Below are 23404 nucleotides of genomic sequence, written 5' to 3' on the forward strand. Positions count from 1 at the left end.
CCACCGCCGCTAGCAGCCTTCTCTGGAGGTGCGGAGTGAAATGAGCAGGATTTAGCTCTTATATTGGAATAGCTTTAAGGCAACTGCAATATAACGTTAGAACACTCGAGACCAAGACTGGTTTTACAGCACTGATAGATTAGTATTTTCGCTGGATCGATTAACTTAGCATTTCAAATTTCTAGTTTGTCTGTTGAAGTGAAGAACAGTCTAGTGCCAAGATACCAACCTCCCTTAACGAAAAAGAGAATTCTTAAACAGTAATATATACCTTTTCACAGTGTCTGTATGCAGACATATTTTAATAGCTATATCAATCTTTGTTTTAATAAGAAAGCTGCTTGCTTCATTAACTCGCAAAATATTTCTAAAAAAAACTGTAGTTTCACTTTTACTATCCCGTGCAGTGATTTTTTTACTATCTTATAAAATGCGTTTGTGGGTGCATTTAGCTTTGTTAATATTTGCTGTAACGAATTCTGCACTTTCTGCTGAACTGTTCGAATCGGAGGAGGTTGTACCTGTCAGGATAAGCGGAAGAAACAGCGGTCGCTTTTGGAAAAGGAGCGAAGATCTTCCAAGTTACAAACTTGTCGCTTTTGGCAAAGACTTTGTGCTGAATCTCACCCCGGATGATAGCTTTTTAGCCCCGACTATTAAGATTCTCCGAATCAAAGCCAAATATCTTCATGTGCTTTCTGACCTTGACGCTCCAAGTGCTGAAGCTGAGAAACTAAGAAACATAAACGAAACAGAAGACGGTGAAGATCTGAGAAGATGTTTCTACTCGGGGACCGTGGGCTTCAACCAAGACTCCGTGGTGGCCGTTAGCCTGTGCAACGGCATCCGAGGATCATTTATAACAGAAGGGGACGAATATCTGATTGAGCCGAAAGTCTCCGGCAAAGGAGCGTCTGAGAAATCGGCCACGCAGTTACATGTGATCAAAAGAAGGGTGCTGGCCAGCACAAAAGGCGAGTCAAAGGTCACATTCGACCAAATGGAAGATGAAAAGCAGGAGAACCCAGGGGGGAGCATTTTATTCAAGAGAGCGGCGGAGGCCAGGAGGATGGCGAGAAAGAAGCGCTTTGTTTCTGCAGCCCGATATGTTGAAACTTTGTTGGTGGCAGACCCGTCAATGGCTCAGTTTTATGGGGAAGAGATAAAGGTACTGTACATATTCACATTTCGCGTCTCTTTCTTTACGTGTATTGGAGGCAAGGTTCATATTATTTGAATGAATATTAATGTGGAATTAATAGTATGTGAACGTTTAACAAAGGGCCTTTATAAAATTGCCTCTTCTTTACAGTGAGTACTGAGTAGCTGCACACTACTGGGTGGGATGCTTATGCGTATAAAACTATCAGTGAACGTCTGGCGTTTTAATGACCTTGAACACTCGGGCTTTATGGAAGTCTGTGTCTTCAGATTAGATTTCAGGTGATAGGCAAGGTAGATACAGTAAGTGACCAGATGTCGGCTCTACATTTTAACACCGCACGTCAAGATGCCAGTTTAGAAGTTCCAGTACAAATGAACAGCTCGAGTATTATTAATGGAACGAAAACTAGGTGATGCGTGTTCTAATTATCAAGTACCCGCAACACGTGGAATTATACATTGGAAGAGTTCATCTAAGAGCATTTAGGAAATCACCCGAGATTAAGAAGTAAAACATTTGAAGTCGCTCTTGTACATCTCAAAATAGATGTAAATAGAAGGGATGTTACTGGGTCTGGCACTTTTAACATGTTAACATTTACAAGTTCCAGGGTACGCGTTTTTCAACAGTTTAATTTGGAAACTGACAGCTTCAAAGCAACCATGCCAAATTGCTTCGTCACGGGTCGTTAAAATGAAACGTTTCACCTCACTGAATCCTAACAGTTTAACAGGCAGCTTATTTAATTATCCATTTTATTATTTCATGGATATATTAAAGTACATCTCGTTCCACTTATGTGTGTACCTGTATATGTAATAATGCTGGGTATATACAGTACGTACCGATATACATGATATCCTGACCCTAGACAATTATGATTTAGAATAAAACGCTTTAAAATTGGTGAACTGTTTTTTTATGAGCTGTAATTAAAATCGTAAAGACAGCATTCATCATCGTAGTTTAGAAATGTCATTACAAAACAAGATTAATTTTGACACTTTTTTAAACATGCATTTTGTGTGCGTTGGCATACAGTTCGAGGTCTGATTTTGCATGACACCACATTTGTCTGTTTTCGAGCTCCTTGGTGCTTTTGACGCGCGCAACAGCAGAATATTAGTAATTCGTTCCGAAAATAATGATCTCATCTGTTATCCTTCACCTAAGGAGGAGGCTGTTCCTTTGACCTTGAAGTGCTTAACGCATCATGCGAACTATGTGTGCAAGTGGGCGTCTGTAGGGATCGCATCAGTCTTTTATGCAGGACTCCAAACGGGACTGACCGACTGGCTCCGGTTAACATCGACTATGTACTTAGGAACGCCGCGCACGTCTCTTCTAGCTGCACGACTTAACACAGAGTCGACAAACTAAGAAACCACAAATAACAGTTGTATCTAGACGCTCAGGTCTGGGGGCAAACAGCTTTGTTCTTGAATCTTAAGCTGAACTGGGGCAGAGCGGAGAGACTTCTGTGCGTTACGCGAGTGGTTACGCACTGTGTGGATCGAGAGCAGAACAGTCCGGACACACAAAGAACAAACTAGAACAGAACAGAACAGAACAGTACACAGAAAAATCGTATCACACATATGAGTATAAATATCGATGTAAATATAGATATAGATATGGCATCCTCATGTAATGGCACCAAAGAATGGGTGACAAAAAGCTACTGTAGTTCTATGGAAGGTGCACAGATGAAGAGAGAGATAAGGAAATGCAATTCTGTAAAGGGCTGGCCATCCTCTAACCTCAACCAGTCCCTGCAAAGAGCAAAGGTTTTTCTCAGAACCTCGTTGTAGGAAATCATGTTATTGAAATCAACAGAGGGAATGGTGTAAAAAATCATAATAATTCATTGCACTTACAGTATATTGTGCTTTTCAGCCCAAAGAATCCTGAAGAGTTTTACATAGAGGATGGGACCTAGTAATATTGAAGTACTGCCCTCAACTGGGTGACACCACATGATCCAATTGCCCTTACACAGCAAATCAGGAAGGGAAATGAGACATTGGCCCACCAACTGAATTAAGGGGGAACTTTAGAAAGGTCAGACTGGACCAGACCAGAGCTAAATTTTGCCAGGACCTTGGGTTTAACACCCCTGCACTTATGAGCAGTGCCATGCAATCTTTAGTGACCAAATAGTCAGGACCTACCTTGGTTTAAAATCCCGTTCAAAGAGTGGCATCTCCTACAGCACTATGTCTATGGCAACCATACTGGGGCATTGGTTTCTCTGCTGGATTCTGGTGCAGAGATAAGAGCACCCCCTACAGGTCCACCAACATGACTTACAGCTGTGACCAATTTTTCTTGGAGGTCTCCCAAGTCAGTTTGACCATGTCCATCTTTGCTTAGCTGCTGATGTCTGACAAGAAGGATAACAACGTGATAACACTGCTTCATGCATGCCTAAGACTGAGCACGCCAGAAGATACTCCTTAACTGGAACTTCTGTCTACAGGTTATTCTGTGGTTATTAGCATTCATCTTTATCTGGTAGAGCCTATATGTGCTTTCAGCATACAGAGTAAAGGAGTGGCTCTCAAAACTCAAAGTAGTGTAAAATGTGTACAAAACACTAACACACATAAGCAAGACTGCTTTTGCCACTACTGTAAGTTGTAAAAACTGCAGTCAATATATTTTTGCTGTCATATCCACAGGGGCAAAATCAATGTAGACTTTAGGTACTATCTTGCTGGCAATATGCCTTGACTTGTAAGTGCATCCTTTTAGCCTACTTTGTGAACTGCCACAATTGGAGATAATGTTACAGTGCAACAGCCAGATATACATTCTATTTACTCTACTCAAATACTTCACTTCTCTAAAAAATAGCTACAATTTGGCCATTATGAAATCAAAACCTCGCTACACTTGCTTGTTAAAACTGAGCTTTTCGTTTCGACTGTGGGAGGGACAGAGTTCTCATTTTGTCATGTTTTTTTTTATTTTAGACTTATTGTGCAATATTATACTTGAAATACTTCAAAGCTGATTGAGAAACATGATGTTCTTCACAAGCTAGATACATAATCCTGGTACTTTCACTACAGCTGCAACACTTTTATCATGCAAAAACATAGTCATAATTTGAAATAGTGAGGAGTGTTTTAGTGATAGATTAAAGTAGCTCTGTGTGGTACTCAGATAACGTCATATCATACCTAAACACAATGTTGAAATATATTTTATTAAAATGAGATCGGTTGTTTGTTTAACAATACCCTGCCCAGTATCAGTATGTAGATAAAAACAGACCAAATAGCTTCTGGAATGAATTCAAATGTTTTTTTTTTGTTACATTCAAATGCTTGTGCTTTGAAATTTGAACAGTATGTATAAATAATGTCCACATGTTTGTAAACTGACTACATTACAAGGAGATAAAGAACAGTTGTGTTACAAACCCCTGACATGTAAGGTGTCTCTCTCCAAAGGGTCACAGGAATTGCTGCTGCTTCAGCGTCTCAAAGGATGATTGTCAACCACCCCGTTCAGTGCTATAGAAAATGGCTCATGTGGGTTATAGTTAAACTGTCAGACAAGACTATCATTTACATGAGCTGAGAATCTATCCCCAAACAAGAAAAAATGAAGAAACGTTTGAAGAAAATAGTAAACACCAAGACTAGATTAAAACAATTTCTGCAATTTATCCTTTTCTGCCCTTTAGAAAGCAATGGTAGGTCTCATTATCTTCTGTTGCTGCAGGTGTACAAATACACTTTTGATTTCCATGCCCCAGCATGTCCTATTACATTTTCTACCTCTTTATACATGGCAGTCTTGTATTAATGGCAGAAAACCTTGAACAATTGTTTTTATTTTTCTCCTATGGATTGTAAACAGACATATTCTCACAAGAGACCACCAGCTTTTGCCATTTCATTTTGGAGTCATTATTACAAAATAATGACACAAGTTCTTGGGCAGAGGCTTGGGCTGTTGTGTCCTTCAGGAGTCTGAAAGGGAACGACGAGAAGTTATTTTGTGACTCTTCTTTCTTCCTCAACCTGAATATCGCTGTCTTAATTTGGACTTTGTATTTCCTGCTTTCCCCCTGGTTTGATTTACAAGAAGCAACATTCATATCTTTTGCCAAGAAACTATTTTTGCAGATTGTTAAAAGCCATCTGTGATGTCTTACTTTCCAAAGAATTTGTCCAAGACTGAGGCAGTATTTGCGTTGCCCTTAGGAGACAAGTGGGCGACATTTATGTCTCAGATATTTTTCCTTTCGACTTTCTGGCCCATTTTCTATTAAGTCAACGAATGAGAAAATATTTTTGCCATGATGTAACAGAGCAAAATCACCAAATGTGTTTGGAATTTAAAGCTATGGAACAATAACGTTGATAGGATGAAGGCAAAAGCACAAATGCTCTTGTCTAAAGATTTCAAGCTCTGAATTTGACTGAACTATACTGCTCCAAAAGCCCAAAAGATAAAAATCATATGATTCCGTCAGATTGCCAGAGTTCTAGAGTGCACTAAAAAAATCACAGCAAAATGAATCAAATATTTTAAGGGACCCACGTAAAAAAATATTACAGTAATTCAGAAACTTCCAGTTTTTGCTATCCAGAACCCGGTTTCTTTTCTTACCCCATTCTCTGCTTTCTTATTTTGTAGTATTTCACTTGACCTAGATCATAGCAATAATTACACCAGTAATTACAGCAATTTAACCTTTTTGTTTTCTGCTGGTTAACTAACATTACCCAGTAGTCACAAACTACTGTACATGGGTAATTAGTTGTGTACAAACATACTGTACTTTCCATGTAGTCTTTAATTGCTTCCTCTGGATTTTGTAAAGCGCAAAAAAGAGCACAAATTCACATTTACAGGCCTTCTGGAGATTAAGTACGCTACATCTGGAAATAAAGAAGCAGACCAGCTGTTTGTTTTTGTGGTTCTTTTTATGATTTAATTGGGGAAAAAAAACAAATGTGTTTAAATGTCAGAATCTCCCTGGCTTACAGTTTTAGGTCAATATAGATGCTTCCTTTCTGTTAACCAAATGAATATCAGCAAAGGAACTTCATGTGATGCCTGTAGGCCCAATACAGCATACCATGTCTTGTCACAACACTAACCTTGAACACCAGCATGGAATAGTTGAATGGGTGATTGACCTCTTTCTATTATTATGCATCACCCAACAAGAAAGTAGAAATAGCTATTCAGTGTGATGACACATTTGCTTTCCTTTGATACTGAGATTCAGATGTTCACGTGTTACAGAACACCATCAATTCACATAAAATTTCTTGGTTTGCCTGTGATGAGTACCTGTGAATCCATAACATATTGCATATTGTTATGGTGCCAGCTGAAGAAAGTTCAGGCAGCCAGTGGAAAAAGAAAGGCCTGCTGCTCTGTATTAATAGACCTCATGATTGATGTCTCCACAGCACTACATACTGACCCTGATCTCCGTGGCAGCTCAGATTTACAAACACCCCAGCATCAAGAATTCGGTCAACATGGTGGTGGTCAAGGTGTTGATTGTAGAGGATGAGGAGGTAGGGCCCTCCGTGTCCAGCAATGGAGGCCTGACTCTTCGCAATTTCTGCTCCTGGCAGCGACATTTCAACCCGTCCAGTCAACGGCACCCAGAGCACTACGACACAGCCCTCCTCTTCACCAGACAGGTCAGTGTCTTGCCGGCGTGAAAACTCCGCTCTAGGCCCACAGTGACAGCAGAGAGGCAACCAGACATCTCTCTGATCCTTTCAGCCATATCCCAAAAGCTTAAGAAAAAGTCACTTGGAGCCGTGTGACGGTTTCATGACGGTTTCAGTCAGGATTTATTCTAAAGTGGTCTGCGGCCCGTTTCCACAAACTAGCTACTTCATCAGTGGCCACAAAACATGAACCCAGTGTAGGAATGGTGTCACACCACAAGTATGCTAAACCAGGACCTGTGCCCCAGAGAATCTGTAGTAATGGCTAGAAGCTGAAACACACTTTGGACGTTGATAAGCAAAGCATGGTCAATGGCACTTTGGCAGAGGGAAGTGGCCTGCTGTGTTTATCGGTGAGATTAACACCACCCGCCGTCTCAATAAAGCCCAATCCATCATTCAGGATCCCAACCAACCCAGCCACAAACTGTACTCCCAACTGTGCTCTTCCAAGTAGTACCACACTATGAAAGACGGACCACTAGGCTTAAGAACAGCTTCTACCGTACAGCAGTGTACATCCTTAACAGCTAACTATGCAATGCCTCTGCACTACGCACTTTTGCCTACCATGTTTTTTTTTCCACTACCACATATTTATTGTTCTCTACAGCATACTTAACTTTCTGGTTGTTACTATGAAGTACCATTTTGTAATGTACTGTCTGCATGTGTGGTGTCATCTGTCGTACTGTGTCATCGGCTGTACTGTGCACATCCTGGGAGATCGGCACGATGTACATGTACATATGCCAATAAACTCCTCTACCGCTCTGCCTTTAAATCTCTTCTTTTTTTCCTGAAAACATAAGAACAATATAAAGATTCCGAATGAGAGGAGGCCATTCGGCACACTTAGCGCTTTGGGAAGTTAGTTGCAAATTGATCCTACAGGCGTAATCTGAGAATCTTTTGCTTCAGGTGAGGTTAATGTGATATGGTGGTGTTATTGTTGTACCCAGTGGACACTGGTTTCAGGTTCGATCAAAGAAAACCAGCATAAAGAGTGAACATTTGGAGGAACTGAGGGAACCAGTCACCTTCGAAGTTGGGGGGGCTCCTCCAAGGCAGTGGCTGAAAGCAGTGGGGTGGGACATCGTCTTGTCACACCGCGCAGTAGCTGTGTCAGCAGGATATGAGTGTATAGGGTCTTTCTTTTGCAAATGGCTATTGTTACAGTCTGAAGAGAACATGAAAATAAGTTCTGATGACAAAGTGAACAAAAGTGAACAAAAATCAAGTACAATGTGCCAATCAAAATCAAGCAGTAGTTAAAGGACAAATTATATGGATGAAGGCAATTATTATGCCATGTGGCTAATGATTTTGAGCAAATTAAAGCTGGTGTGAAAGGTCATTTAGTGACTGTAAGTTAGACAAGGGACTTTAAAAGTAAATAAAGTACAAGAACAAAATGCAACAAATGTCTATTCCTACCTTTTTTACATATGTACTGTATTTCTAAGAAGAAAAATGTTAAATTGGACCGAATCAAAAAGAAATGCATTAGAAACTTGTAGAAAATTCTAATAATACTTATTTAGTATAATACGTATTTAAAAAAAAATGAAATTTTCTTGTTGGGTTTTGTCATTTATGAATATGTATTTGTAAATGCTACCGTACATGCATGTAGTCTTGAGAAGAATGTCATTAACTTGGTATAAATTTCATTATTTAGTGGATCATACGAAGGGCGTTTCCTGTGTGGCTTGCAAATGTTTGTAAAACTTTCTCAGACATACTACAGACTCCCCAGTGTTAATCCTAGATTACAAATCTCTGCCAGGAATATTTGTTTGCTTTGGTACATGAAAGAAATGTAGATACAAAACATGGTTTGCTCTCAAGAGCTAGGTAGAAGAATAAACTGCAGTACCAAAACACTGAAGATGTTTGTGTCTTACCTGTAGCAGGACTGCATTGTTCCAGGTTTCAAACATACAGTATGTGGCCCTTTCTGTCTTGCAGGATATCTGTGGTCACCAAAGCTGTGACACCCTGGGAGTAGCTGATGTAGGAACCATGTGTGATCCAACTAGAAGCTGCTCAGTCATTGAGGACAATGGCCTCCAGGCCGCATTCACTGCTGCCCATGAACTAGGTAGGGCTTCCAGACTTGCTGATAGACTGCCCATTTTCTCTCCCTATAATAATGTCATCACTCAACACATGCTCATTCCTTTGAATACAATTTCCTTTGAAAAAAACCGGAGAGGGTTCACTTTTTTTTATAAACAGAGAAAAGAAAATGTGTTTTAGGATATACGGTAATTTATATAATTGCATTTTTTTTCTTTTCCTTTCCTTTAGCCCCAGAGATATTTCTTTTTATTTGGGAACGAATGTAATTAAACAGCAGCTGTAAAGATTTATTGCTTGTAATCTTTGCTTATTTTCCCTTCAATTTTGCCAATGATTCAACTGCATAAAAGAGCCCTTAAGCCTCACTGTACGAGTCCTAACAAATTTTACTACAGCGGCATTATCACGAAAGCTGCCACAGAAATGTCAAAACTCATGATGGTGCATGAAAGAGGAGGCAGTGATGTTTCCGGGGTCTCCATCAGGCTTTTGCTATTGAGCATATTCAATTCATTTTCTGATGACTTTGCCAAAGAGTCGTCTTTCTTTAGTAGGACATTAACCATTCAGTGCATTAAAAAAAACACAAAATGTTTTCCATGAAAGCTTAAGTAAGAAAATGTGGGAGAGAAATGTCCTCTCCCAGCAGTGTACCGCTTTTTATTAGAAAGATTTAACCAAAACTGCAAGAACCTCAGCTAAGAGAAACTCTAAAGAAAAGGCTTCTGAGCAGACAAAGGAAGAAAGACAAACCACCACACTAGGGGAAAGAAAATACAAGCACACTTAAGTTGTCACACATGTCTCTTAGATTTAATATCAAGCCCTGTCCCAGTAAAACATCCCAACATGTTAAAGCACTTAAAAAGGAAATCTGCCCCCGATCATCCAAACAATACTTTTATTGTGTCTTTTTTTCATTCAAGGCCATGTGCTCAGCATGCCACATGATGACTCCAGGAACTGTGAAAGGCTTTTTGGGGACCTAGGGGAGCATCACATCATGGCTCCTGTGTTTATCCACCTGAATAAGACCCTGCCTTGGTCCCCCTGCAGTGCACTCTACATCACAGAGTTCTTTGACAATGGGCACGGTGAGGAAGGACAATCCCATCTCAACTACAGTTGTCCCACAATGCATTCTCCTAACCAATACTGTATGTTTGTGCTGTGTGGCACACAGGTCTTGCCTGCAATCAATATGCGACTGACCCACTGTTAATGTAAACTTCCTTCTCAAACATTATTTTTTCCTGGCAAGAGAGTTAGCTGGTTTCGCTTAGGTTTCCAAAGTAAAATAAATGTACTTGAGCTATGTTTTCTAAGATTATGCATTTCTCTCTCTTACACCAACTTTGACTTGCTCTCCTATACCAACTTTTACTGATTTTGACTTTTTTTTATTTAAAAATGAAATATTTTCTCCTCAGTGTTTCTTGATTCTGTTGGGAGCGCTGTTATTGACAGGAGTAGTAGCTGTGTATATGATCGTTTCTCGTGTTCAAGCTACTACACTGTTTGTCTAACAGTGAGGAAACCAAAATAACAGTAATAAGCTTAATCTTCAGGGAGCTGACATACTGTACACAAATGGCACCCAAATGCTTCACATAGCCAGCCAGGGGAGAAATGTTCACTTTGTCAGAGTAGGTCAGGCGCAGAAAGATATAATGGCTCATCATACGCACTAGGGTTAAGACTGCTTTGTGGTCATGTGTCTGAAAAGGACACACCCAGAATAAAATAGCTAAAGCAACATTGCTGAATAGCCAAGATTGTTTTTTGTCTCTCACACTGCTGGTCAATATATCAATCTGTCTTCACTTCTAGTGTGTCCTTCCCTTGAGCTGACTTTTGAGAATTCCAGGTATCCCCTCACACTGTGAGAGCAACAATATTTAAGTTACTCCTCTAAAACAGAAAACATAAAAGCCATAGGCAACCATAAATGCTGTTCCGCCAGTAGATGCTAAATAGTGAAACAGGGTCTTATTAACATGTCAGGCAGAATTTATGATACCCTCTGCCACCATGTCCTGTGTGTCCTTCCCTCATGTTACCCAGCGTTTTGCCCGCGGAGCTCTAAAAGATCGTTCCAATTTCAGGGGACTGCCTGCTGGACGCCCCTGAGAAAGCTATTCCCTTGCCCACCGACCTCCCTGGGTTGGCTTATGGCCTGGATCGGCAATGCCAGCAGATTTTCGGCGAGGAGTTCATGCACTGTCCCAACACGTCCGAGGCCGACGTCTGTAGCCAGCTCTGGTGCCGGGTCGAGGGCCAGCCGCACTGCACGACCAAAAACGGGAGCCTCCCTTGGGCCGACGGCACGGCCTGCAGCGCAAACAGGTCCTGCCTGGACGGCGAGTGCCGGGAGACGGAGGAGATCCTGAAGCCGAAGGTGAGGCAGCTGATTTATGGATTTCTGCCTGGAATCGCCGCGCAGCAGCTCGGGAAGCTTTAGCCTGGCTTTTTTTTCGCCTTCGGGTTTTGCACACGCTTTTAAACACAAAGAGCCCGAACAACTTTCACAGCGGCGTTGTCCTGTAAGCTGCCACACTGCAGCGCAATCTTTTTTATACCCTTGATACTTCTCAAAAGAAAAAACAGTGATGGGCTTGGAGTCTCCATCAAGCTCTTAGCAGCTTAAAATAATTATGATATTCCGAGGGAATTTGCCAGATACCCAGCTGTCTTTTACTTGGAACATATCCGTGCAGTGCCAAAAAAAACAAACAAACAAGAAAAGTCTCCCACGCAAGCTTAAATAAGAAGTAGGCAAGATCTCGGCTACACGGGCAGCCTCAAGTCACAGTTCCGCCCTCAGGTTAAACTCCTGCAGCACCGTGGCGAGAGCGTGTGCTAACTGTGAAGCTGATGTAAAATATAACAGATTTTGCAAGACGTGACACACAGTCAAGGAATGCACCAGAGCCCGAGCAGGAGCAAGTCCAAAACAAATCCACCCAAGTTAGAGCAAGCCGCAGGAGTATAACTCGATTAAGCCCATTAATATAACACGATATAATATAATATAAGGTGGCACATTGGCACAGTGGTTAGCATTTCTGCCTCAGTGTGTCGTTCTGCTTTGATGAATGATGCACTGGCATCCTGTCCAGGGTGTACCCTACCTTGTACCCGTTACTTGTCAGAGCGGTCTCCCGCGGATGAAACGGACACACACCGATGTTTTGAACAAGAAATCAGCAGCACATGAAAACGCACCCAATTCCACCTGCCTGTGTCTAAATGCCAACACCTCTTGCTCATTCCCTCGCCTTTTTTCTTCTTTGCAGCCCTGCCCTGACCTCAACTTCACCCTTGCAGCCATTCTCTGCTTCCTCCTTCTTTTAAAACTCGGGGCCAGATTCGCCCTGTCCGTACGGATGAGCTGTCGTTCCCCTCAGCCAATTGTGTTACCCCATTAAAACTCACTGTTCGAATCTCGCCTCTTAATTAGGGATGACTGAAAATACTGAAATTGTTTATTCAGTTATTGTCCCTCCTTGCGTCCCGCAGGCTGCTGTCGATGGAAACTGGGGGGCATGGGGACCGTGGGGGCAGTGCTCCAGGACTTGTGGAGGGGGAGTGGAGTTCTCCTACAGAGAGTGTACAGACCCCGAGCCCCAACATGGGGGAAAGTACTGCGAAGGACAAAGAGTCAAGTACCAGTCCTGCAATATCCAGCCCTGCGAGGACAACAACGGTAATCCGCAGCTACCTCTGTAACAGTACGGGGTTTTCGTCAAAGGGCAGCGGTATGGTTTGGTCTCTGAACACAAAACTGGAAGGTTGTGAGTTAGTGTCCCAGGTGGGGCATTGCTATGTCCCCTGGTGCAAGGCTCCTCACTGAAATTGCCCCAGTTTGTCACTGTTAATGTGAATTTGTTCTCATTTTATACTGTATATCATGAACAGTTACATGGCAATATAAAGCAATGAGCTTTAACGTACAGTGTCCAGGCAGAATAAGACTAGATCCCATGAGTGACAGTTCACAACACAAGGTTTTTCTCTGGGCAAATTCAAGTTAGATGTAGTTTTCTCATTAGCTTTCTCACGTAGGCTTTAACAGAGCGGGTGATTTTGTTTCAGAATATACCTATACATGTAATGACCAAACCCTACCAGGAGGGTAAATTGAGACATGAATGACGTTTCTTGAGTAACCTGTCAGACATAATCTATCTTGCTTGCTGGCCAGCAGCCCAAACAGGTATCTTCATTAAATTCTGCCAGGTCATACAAACAGTTGTCTGTGAAATCACTCCTTGTGTTACTCCAAATTTGTTAACTCAGTGAGGTAGGGTTTGTGATATGCGGTACTGGAAAGTTCTCACGTTTTTTATGAGAATTCTGTACTGGTCAGTTTCAAAATAGAGAAAGGATATTGTGAAAAGAGATATACCACTATAATATGAGCATGTTTCAAAGGGAATGACATTTAGAAGGTCAGTCTTCAGCAGGTCAGGTCAGTCTTCAGCAGGTCAGTCTTCAGCAGGTCAGTCTTCAGCACAATGCTCACAAAGACAACATCCTTTTGTGTTAAAACTAAAAAGCTGTCTTTGCCAAAGAAGGCCGACAGAGAAGCACAATATTTCTTCAAAAAAAATGTCCTACTTAGGGGTACAAATTCAGGCCACTTTGGAAGAAGCATAGGCCACATACTGTAAATGAGTGATGAATTAAATAAGAATAGTGTTCCCTGTCTGTTGTTTCAGGAAAGAGCTTCAGAGAGGAGCAGTGTGAGAAATACAACAGCTTCAATTACGTTGACATTCATGGAAATGTCAAACAGTGGATCCCAAAATATGCTGGGGTGTCGCCCAGGGACAGGTGCAAACTGTTTTGCAGAGCGAGAGGCAGCAGTGAATTCAAAGTGTTTGAAGCCAAGGTACAGCCTTCTCAAATGAACACGAAAAAGAATATAATAAAATCAGTGAGTGCTGATCAACTTACTTACATGTACTGTCGATCACAGGCTGCACAGATGTCAGGCCTACTAGCAGAAATTTTGAAATTAGAAAAGCAGATCAGAAACAGTCTTAAACCCATTGTTTCGTAGCAGAAATTTAATATCATGCATGGATATTTATGCTTTTTAAAATATGAACCAATTGCTTAATTGTCTCTAGGGAAATATGTTTGTAACAATTGTATGTCAGTTTCATTTAGGATCAGGAATAGCTTAGTCAGTGCACCACATTGAGTGACTTCTTCTTATATCTCATATATTAACTTGTATGTTATAGAATAATATTCATATGAAATGACTGTCATATAACTACATACAGTATAGCAGTTAATCAGCTTTAAGAGTGGCTGCTGTTGTGGTTCTGTCATGAGTGATTCGGGCACTGATCTGGAGTTATTCGCTCTGCAGGTGATTGATGGCACGCCCTGTGGTCCCGACACCACATCTATCTGTGTCCAAGGGCAGTGCATCAAGGCAGGATGTGATCAAGTGATTGGATCTAACAAGAAACTGGACAAGTGTGGAATGTGTGGTGGGAATGGCTCTAGCTGCAGGAAAATCACTGGCTCCTTGAATAAGGCTGTGTAAGTGTGGAATGGATTTCCTTGGACATTGTTTACAAGTGCATTACTGCTTCTCATGGTCCAACCTGTACAACAGAGCGTCTCAATGAAAGTCATACTACATCAGGTGACACCACTGTGCACACAGGCATTTCGTCACCGCAACCTTTTCCCAACTACACATCCACAGAGAAAGTTAGGAATTCATGAGGAAAAGCCCCCACTTCCGCTACTCATGATGAGCGTAGTGAACCAGTTTACCAGCACGTCTCGCGTCTCAACCAGAGCGCCCAGAGACAGTTTGCTTGAACACAGGGGAAGAGCAACTCCACACAGAAGAACCGACCCCAGTTCTGCCCACTCTCAAATTGTCGGAAAGGACTTGGATTATCGCCGTGCTTGCTGCGACCCAGGTTCATTTTCCGTCCTTTCTTCCAGGTATGGATACAACGACATCGTGACAATCCCGGCTGGAGCCACCAATATCGACGTCAAACAGCGGAGCCACAGAGGGATCAAGCACGACGGGAATTATCTGGCCGTGAGAGCCGAGGAAGGGGAGTACATCCTGAATGGCAACTTCTCGGTGTCCACGGTGGAGCAGGACATACCGGTCAGTGGGGCGGTGCTCAGGTACAGTGGCTCCTCCACCACTCTGGAGCGCCTGCAGAGCTTCCACAGGCTCCGAGAGCCCATCACCGTGCAGCTCCTGGCCACCGCCGGGGAGGTGTCCCCTCCCAAGGTCAAGTACACCTTCTTCATCCCCAAGGACGTCTCCTTCACCAAAGTGAAAGGGAAGAAGGCCTCCCCGCATGTCATCCAGCCCATCGGGATGTCCCAGTGGAGCCTGGGGGAGTGGTCGGAATGCTCGAAGACCTGCGGCTCGGGCTGGTCGAGGAGGAACGTGGACTGCCGGGACGGTCACGGGCAGCTCTCGGGCCTTTGCGACGGCGATCTCAAGCCGGCGGACATCAGGCCCTGCGGCGACATCCCCTGCCCCATCTGGCAGATGGGCCCCTGGTCCTCCTGCTCGCGAACTTGTGGCCAGGGAGAGCGCCGGCGCAGCATTTTCTGCATTGACTACGCGGGGAAAACAGTGGAGCCCGAGAACTGTGACCTGGCGAAGCAGCCCAATCCAGTGTCGGGCGAATGCTTCTACCAGGAGTGCTGAGGCAGGGACGAAGGGAAGGAAGGAAGGAAAGCGAAAGGAAAAGAAGAAGGCGATAGAATAGAGAACTACTAACGACCCCTGACCGTGCTTCTGAAAAAAGCAGGGAAATTACATAGGTGGAAACTGAAAAAGTGCACTAACTGACCTGAGCGGGTCTGGTTTTGGCCTGTTTGAAAGACTAACTTGACTTTTTTTTTCTTGTTTTCATTGTTTGTTGCTTTTGTTTCTGTTGTTTTTTTTTTATAACCACTATTGAAGTTTTTACCCAATAGAAATCTACCTCAGAGGTTGTAAAATTGTTGCCTTCTATATATTAGATGAAGATACTGTATTCATATTACTGTTTCAGCAAAGGAAAGACACCTTTGTGTGAGACCAGACACCATTGGACTGTAAAATACCTCCACACACCCATCAGAAAGCTCTGCAGTTTAGGCTAAAGACTGAATTGCACATGGATTTTGAGTTCTGTAAAATTGCTTTTAACAGCTGGACCATTCCTGGTGTTTCCAAAGTTACCTTGTGAAAATATCGTTGCACGAAACTGTCACTTCCTTCAGCTGCAAGAGATTGATCTGTAATGCTAATTTTTATGTAGTATGGTTTGAAAGAAAGCAAGAAAAGATACCCTCCATTTATTTAAAGCTGTAATTCTTGAGCTATCTAAATGCTGTGAATTATTATCTCCTTAGAAGCTTTCAGAAATGCGGTATTGATGCAACTTTCAAACATTCAATCACAATTTAATTTTTTTAGCTTATTAAACCATTTTCTATCACTGTAGATGCAAAATTAGACTTAATATCCTCATAATGCACAGCTGTATCAGCTGCACAATTTAGAACTATGTAATTCTGCAAAAGGGCTTATGTTGATATTGGCACTTTTTTAAGCTCTTAAATCAGCCACACAAGAAGCATGTTACTGCACTTGGTAAGTAAAAGTAAATGGTTCTTTTCCCGTGAAATATGATGCAAATCACTTCCCTTAAAAATAACATTTAATTGGCACCACCATCTCACAGATCTGGAGTAACCAACCAGACGGTACATTTTGAGTGGATACACACTCTGTTTTGTTGTTTTCCACCCAAAACATACAGTATCAGAAAAATACACCTGAATATTAAATGACAGTGTAAACGTATGGCGTGCTACAACATACATAATCCTTTATGGAACCAAGTTCATTAAAATAACTTTAATAATAAGTTCATTCTCATTAATAATCCTTTAACGGGTAATACACTTTAATATGGATTCAACGTGTTTTTGCTTCCATCTGGAATATAAGAGATTTGTACCTAACCAGTTGATCCTGAATGATTGCATTGACGTTGCAGGTCTTTAATACTGTAGCGCATTCGCCTGGCGCTGCTGCAGAAGAGATTACAATACAAACTAGTACTGTTTATGGTAATGGGGCATATAACACCGGTAAGCCCATTACTTTAAGGTATGCCTATTACTTTGTAGCTGCTATGTCATTGTTCTACCCTGCTAGCAAAAACAAAATGCCTTTTTGGTTCCTACATACACGTGATCTTGGAATTGCAATTTTTAATTTATTTTTCCATGAATTTATTTCTTTTTATTTTGAGCTTTTGGAGAACCCATCTATGTTTTTCTCTCCCCCCCCATTGTGTCCCTGTGGATAAACTTGATGTTTGCAAACCTAAAACACACCTGCATTCTCTCACCTAACAAACCAGCCAGCATTGTGAATCCTGACATTTTAACATGGTAGTGAACGTGCCTATGAAACGTGCAGCATTGTGTGAACTTTTGTCATCATTTATGGGCAACAGACAAAACAAAATGTTAAGCTTGTCATATTTACAACCTAGGCACTGTTGCAAAATTTTCAGTGTGTGTGGAAAATCATTAGTAATAGTCTTTGATTATCAATTTTCGTAGTGAATCAGGAAACTGATTTGTATGCATTTAATGTTGATTTTTACTGCATTAGTCTAGGATTATTTACACTTATGAAGTGTAAAAGTTCCAGTAACTTAGAGAATGACTTGCTCCTTACAGTATCTGTCAGGAGTCTGATCTAATTCAACCCAGTGGAACAGGGTCGGTGAATTATTTCACCTTTTCATCTGTTTGGTAGAGATTACTAACCCATTGCATTAGTGTATTTAAAGGTTATTCTTACGATTAGAAGAAAACTGCAAAAGATGAGGGTAAAGTTTCATTAAATAGCTACCAAAGACCTTTAGCGCAATTTAAAGACAGGTATGTGTCTACACTGTGATAGGTTCCTGAGGACCCTATCCTCCCAAATATTGAAGGTAATGTATTGCTACTTTAATTGGATGTATTAAGTGAATTCAATTTGCGTCCGTTAATAAAGCTGGGTATTTGACTGGAGGTACTTTGTGAGGTATCTTGCTCATAACAACAGAGTCTCACTTGGGATTTGAACCCACGACCTTCCAGTTACAAAAGCCTTAACCACTGATCTCGTCCTTAGACTTGACAGTAGGATCTGCTTAAGACAGGGAAGATGTTAACTACACAGCCCCGCTCTTTAAATTACATGCTTTTGTTTGTTCAGAGAATTCTGTTAAATTGTGTGATGTGGCATTCCGGAAGTGAACATAACATTAAGGCATTATTTCCCTTCAGTGAAGGACCTTATTATTTTATTATTGCAGCTTCCTTTTAAAGCTATTTATTTTTGTACAGTTTCTACATTTTGACATCGATGTATAACAGTATGGGTTTTTTTTTAGATGCTGCTGTCTTCCAGAATAATAAATAGTTGAATAAATAAATAAAGATGCCTTGATGACCTAAACTGCTCTGTTGTGGCACTTCGTTGTGGTTTCTGCAAGCTTGAGTAGAAATGTAACAGGAAATGAGGTTATTCATAAAGGAACTATCAAGGAATAAGCTAAACCTTCTGGTTCTGTTGTTCTTCCTGATTCATTTCTACCTGTAGCCTTTTCTATCTTTTAAATTATACCATAGAAGAAAAAATGCAGAATGCCTTAGGTAATAACTGTATACAGAATTCCTCTTATAATGACCTACAGTATATACTTTTTGCACCATACAACTGTTACAGCAAACCTTTTTCTATTTAATTGCATAGACTAACTGCACAGAATTAGATTCTAAAACTTTAGTGTATTACTTTAGTATAATACTCCTGATAAGCTTTTAAAAAGACTTCTACGGTAATAACAGACTATATATTCTTCACTTTAAAATAACATCAAGTTTAAGATGGTGTCCACTACACAAGAGCACTGTGCAAAAACTGCCGGCATTTTAGTGAATGTTCAATACGTTTACTTTTAAGGAATTTGGAAGATTATGCAGCCATAGCATAACATGTACTAGGGGATCAATAAACCAACGTGTAGGGTAATTTAGACCAATCATTAGCCAAGCAAAAGAAAAATGCCAACAATAGAGGGGTTTTCTTGTATTAAGATGCCTGATGCCTACACATCCTCAGCAGTTATGGCGGAAGATGGGTCATTCACGTTTTGCCCGGCCCGAAGCAGCAAATTCAATGCTATGGAGTCGATTTAATCACAACAATCCTATGGAATACCTGTTTTGAAAGATTTATTTCTAAACCAAGTACCACAAAAAGAAAGCCTTCTTCAGTACTGGTTTCTCAGTCAAGAAGCAACACTCTGAAACCACAGAGGAAGATTTGAAGATCTGCCAGACCACAGATTTGTCCTCTCTCCTACGTTTTATATTGAGCAAACTAACACCCCAAGTCGGACGCTGGATGTCAGATCTGGAGCATGGCTATGTGGAGAGGAGAGGTAGGAACTGAGTTACCTGATTAGAGAGACTCTCTGCTTCTTGATAGCATATTTGCCAAGAGTATTTTTCCCTTTTAATTAGGTGGGCGAGTCCAGTACTTTGTTTTTTCTGTATTAAGTGTTGTCTATTACTTCATATGAACGTGAGGGCTAAACCAGCCATACTGCAGTGCCAAATGGGAGAGACGTTCTTGGGGTTTTTTACTTTTCTTTTTTAATTAATAGTACGAAATAATGGTGGTAGTCCTGGTATCAATTCACATAATCAGTTCAGTGCTGTGCAGACCTTCTGCAGCCTCTTTTAATGATCAAAAGTATTATCTGACAGAGGATTCCAAACTCCTGTCACTACCAACAATAACAACACAAATGAGGGAGCTCAGCTGTGCCTGGAAATTTACGGCTAATTGTACGAGTTATATGAGAACTTAACAATAAAACTTACTTTCTTTAATTTTCCTCTGCCGTGTCCAAATCTTCTCTCCTTTGGCTGAAATCTAAACTCTACTCTTGTACCAATTTTATTTCATACATAGTTTATTAATTACATAGACCCCCAGGAGGCATGACGCAAGAGATTCAAAGTGAATATAAACTTTTGGAATTGAAACATTCTTGTTTTAAGCAGTGTGTTGATGAGTCTGAATAATCTGCACTGTGTCTGTGTTGGCCTCGTGCTGAAACGTTTTAGACCCCTCGCAGTGTATGTAAACTAAATTGAAGCCTGGTTATTATTCTTCAAGGAGCAATCATCTGAAACGCTTGAGTTCACATAGTTGAAAATCTTGTTGACAAGATTATGATGTGGGAAAGTTTTTTTTTTTCTTTATTCTTCCAAACAAGTATAAATCGAAGAAAATGATATCTTACAGTTGAACTCATGCGTGTTCTTTACTTTTTAATTTATAGGTTATTATAAGCATTTTGACTTTTCTTTTTCCCTTTTATATACTTTGAACTAGTTCATACATGTTTATTTATTCAGTCTGCAACTGAACATCTTTCAAAAGACCACTGGAACAAGAGTATGCTTTCATTTGGTGAAATATTATGGAAGGTCCTTTATACTGTAGGTAATATATTTCAATACCAGTTTCTCCGTTGTGGAATGGAAAGCAGAAGAATTAACAAAATTGTTGTTACAAGTTACTGTACTTATGCAAAACAAAAAACGTTTCTCTGGGAGTCTGGGGGTATAAAGTCATTCCACCTTTTTTGGACATCATCAGCATGTCAACTATTAAGTGCTGCTTTAGGGTGTTGTATGCAGGTAGCAAAAACATAGGCTATAAATACAAAACGGGAACCACTGAGATTTAAAAGAAGCTACTTATGTAAACACTTAAGTGTGTATATTCACACATCATTTACTTCTTATAGACAATTTGGGGAAGCAAAATGTTAGGATATGTAGTTAAAAGTGTAAAATTAAAATTAAAATACACTGGCACCAGCCTAAAGTGTTATACTGCATTTAGCCTCAGTGTAGGACATTCCTTTCAGCCATAGAAAGTATCTTGATGCTGTTATAAAGACCGGTTTTGCAATATCTTCACTATAATGTAGTGACTAATATTTTCTACTCATTTTACACACTGAGGTCTTACTAGTGCAATTTTAACAGGACCAAGGGGTCTTCCAGCACAAGAGTTAAAAACCTTTGCTCCAACCCACACTGACATTATAATCTTATGACAAAATACATCTTATGGGTTTTTTAACAAATGCATCATTATGGTTATCATAGGCCACTACATAACAATGCTTTTTTGTGTTGTATCTGATAAGTCTGAATTGGGCTTACCTGTATATATGGTAGCTATTTTTTTAGTTACAATATGGAATCATAATAAATTTAATTTGTATGGTATTTGTGCCATTGATCAACACAAAACTGATGTAATAAAAACTGATTCACTCCCCTCGAGTCAATATTTGACGGCAATTCCAGTCATGAGTCTTTTTGGCTAAGTCTCTGCTAGCTGTGCCCATCTGGACACTTGCAATGTTTGCCCATTCTTCTTTTCAGAATTGCTCAAGCTCCTTCAGGTTGGGTGGGGACTGTTGAGGAACAGCAATTTTCACAGATTCTCGATTGGACTGAGGTCTGGGCTTTGACTCGGCCACTCCAGAATATTTTTTTAACCTACTCAGTCTGGCTTTGGCTGTATTTTTTGAAACATTGTTCTGTTGGAAGGTGAATCTTCTGCCAAGTCCCAAGTTTCTTGCAGCAGGTTTTCCTCCAGGAATTCTCTGTGCTTTGCTGCATCCTTTTTGCCTTCTATCTTCACAGGTCTCCCAGACCCCGATCCATCCCTGCAGCATGACACTGCCGCCACCCTGATTCACAGTAGGGAGGGTTTTTGCAGGATGATGTCCAGTGGACACCAAGTGTTATAACTTATCGTTGAGGCAAAAATGGTTTGTTGTCGTCTCATCACACCGTAGAACCTTCATCTGCTTCGTCTTAAGAGTGTCCCATAAGCCTTCTGGGAAATTGTAGTTGAGATTTGATGGGAGGTTACAGCAATGGCTTTCATTTTGTCACTCTCCCACGAAGCATCAAGGAAAGTGTTGTATGCACGGTTTGTCTCATCTCAGCCCACAAAGACTAATTCATTTGGAGTTGTCATAGGCCTCTTGGTGCCCTCCCTGACATTCAATTGCCTTAGGAATTTTCTTTTCCCCTTCCCCCTTTGTTGCTTTTCAATAACCTTATCCTGTATTTGCTTTGAATGTTCCTTTGTGTTCATTATGTCATTTTTGTTGGGCACTGTACTAATCAACTGTGGGACCTCTCAGAGTTTGGTGTGTTTAACCTGAACTCATGTGAAACACCTTAATAGCACACAGGGGGACTTCATTTAACTGATTATGTGAATTAAAAAGATAACTGGTTGCATCAGAGCACCAGATTCTATTTAGGTGCGTCATAACAAAGGGGGGTGAATACATATTCAATCAGTTATTTTCTGATTTATATTTATCATTACTTCATGAGGATCTGTAGAATTTAGTTTTCACTTGGAGTGTTTTGTGTCAATCAATGGCGAAAATTCCAAAGAAGAAAGAGGATCATTCCATATTGTACCACAACAAATTGTGGAAAGTCCGGGGGGGGGTGAGTAATTTTGATAACTATGTATGAAATCCATATAAAATCGCTTATGTAAAAAAAGGTCAGATGCATGCTTTCAAACTTTACATTTATGCGAACTTGAAAACTCATGGTAATGTGCAAAGCTAGGATGCCTTCAATAAGAAGGTCTAAAAAAGTAAATTACAGTATAACTTTGTTTGGTATTGGTCATTTTTGCTGAATGTAAAATTTAACTTCTAAATGTGCATTTTAATTGTAAACAACATTGTCTTGAAAGAAAGCAACAGCTCCTTAAGAACATCTATTACGAATGTAAAAGATCTGCTTATTTTTAATAAATGCTACATTTGTCATTTGCACCCTTCAGGCAACTGTTTTACATCTCTTTAAGCAGTATCGATTAGTATGTTTTTCTCTCTGAAACGTTAGCAAAGGGTTTTAACTGAGCTAATGAAAAATAATATGAAATAACTTGAAAATACCATTGCAAATGCTATTATTGTAACAATATTGCATGGCATATACAACTGATTCTGTGGATGCACGTTTGATGGTTAATACAGTGATTTAAGTAGGTCAATCAAAATATGCTTCTGGATAGCAAGCGTGGCAGCTGGGGTTTATTGAAGTTCTTATTTACTGTGCAGTATGTAGTTCTATGTTAACGGATGCTACAGTGCACCCAATATTCAGCACACAAGCACTATTCCCCCAGGTTAATGGGAACTCATAGGCGAAGACACAAGAGCACGTTTAGTTTGATATCTCATTTTCGTAGAACTGTGGCGCTGAAACTTGAGCAGAAAGCCCAACTTCTCTCCTCCTGGTATTGCTGCTGTGG

At 40.6% G+C, this 23404-nt stretch overlaps 1 protein-coding gene across 2 annotated transcripts; it reads left to right on the forward strand.

Annotated features, from left to right (window-relative positions):
• Positions 1–4: 4 nt before the first annotated feature.
• LOC102682273 (A disintegrin and metalloproteinase with thrombospondin motifs 8) lies at positions 5–18475 on the forward strand. Of its 2 annotated transcripts, none has more exons than XM_069182618.1 (9): positions 5–1168; positions 6604–6843; positions 8848–8980; positions 9888–10055; positions 11067–11359; positions 12481–12667; positions 13683–13900; positions 14345–14520; positions 14938–18475. In XM_069182618.1, the coding sequence occupies exons 1-9, from the start codon at positions 431–433 to the stop codon at positions 15668–15670; spliced, it is 2886 nt and encodes a 961-aa protein (XP_069038719.1). In that variant the 5' UTR covers positions 5–430; the 3' UTR covers positions 15671–18475. The 2 variants fall into 2 exon arrangements, with proteins under 2 accessions (XP_069038719.1, XP_006642343.2); XM_006642280.3 differs by having other exon boundaries at positions 6–1168; positions 13683–13855.
• Positions 18476–23404: the final 4929 nt, after the last annotated feature.

The sequence above is a fragment of the Lepisosteus oculatus genome, chromosome 23, assembly GCF_040954835.1.
Source record: "Lepisosteus oculatus isolate fLepOcu1 chromosome 23, fLepOcu1.hap2, whole genome shotgun sequence".
In the NCBI taxonomy this organism is placed as follows: Eukaryota; Metazoa; Chordata; class Actinopteri; order Semionotiformes; family Lepisosteidae; genus Lepisosteus; species Lepisosteus oculatus.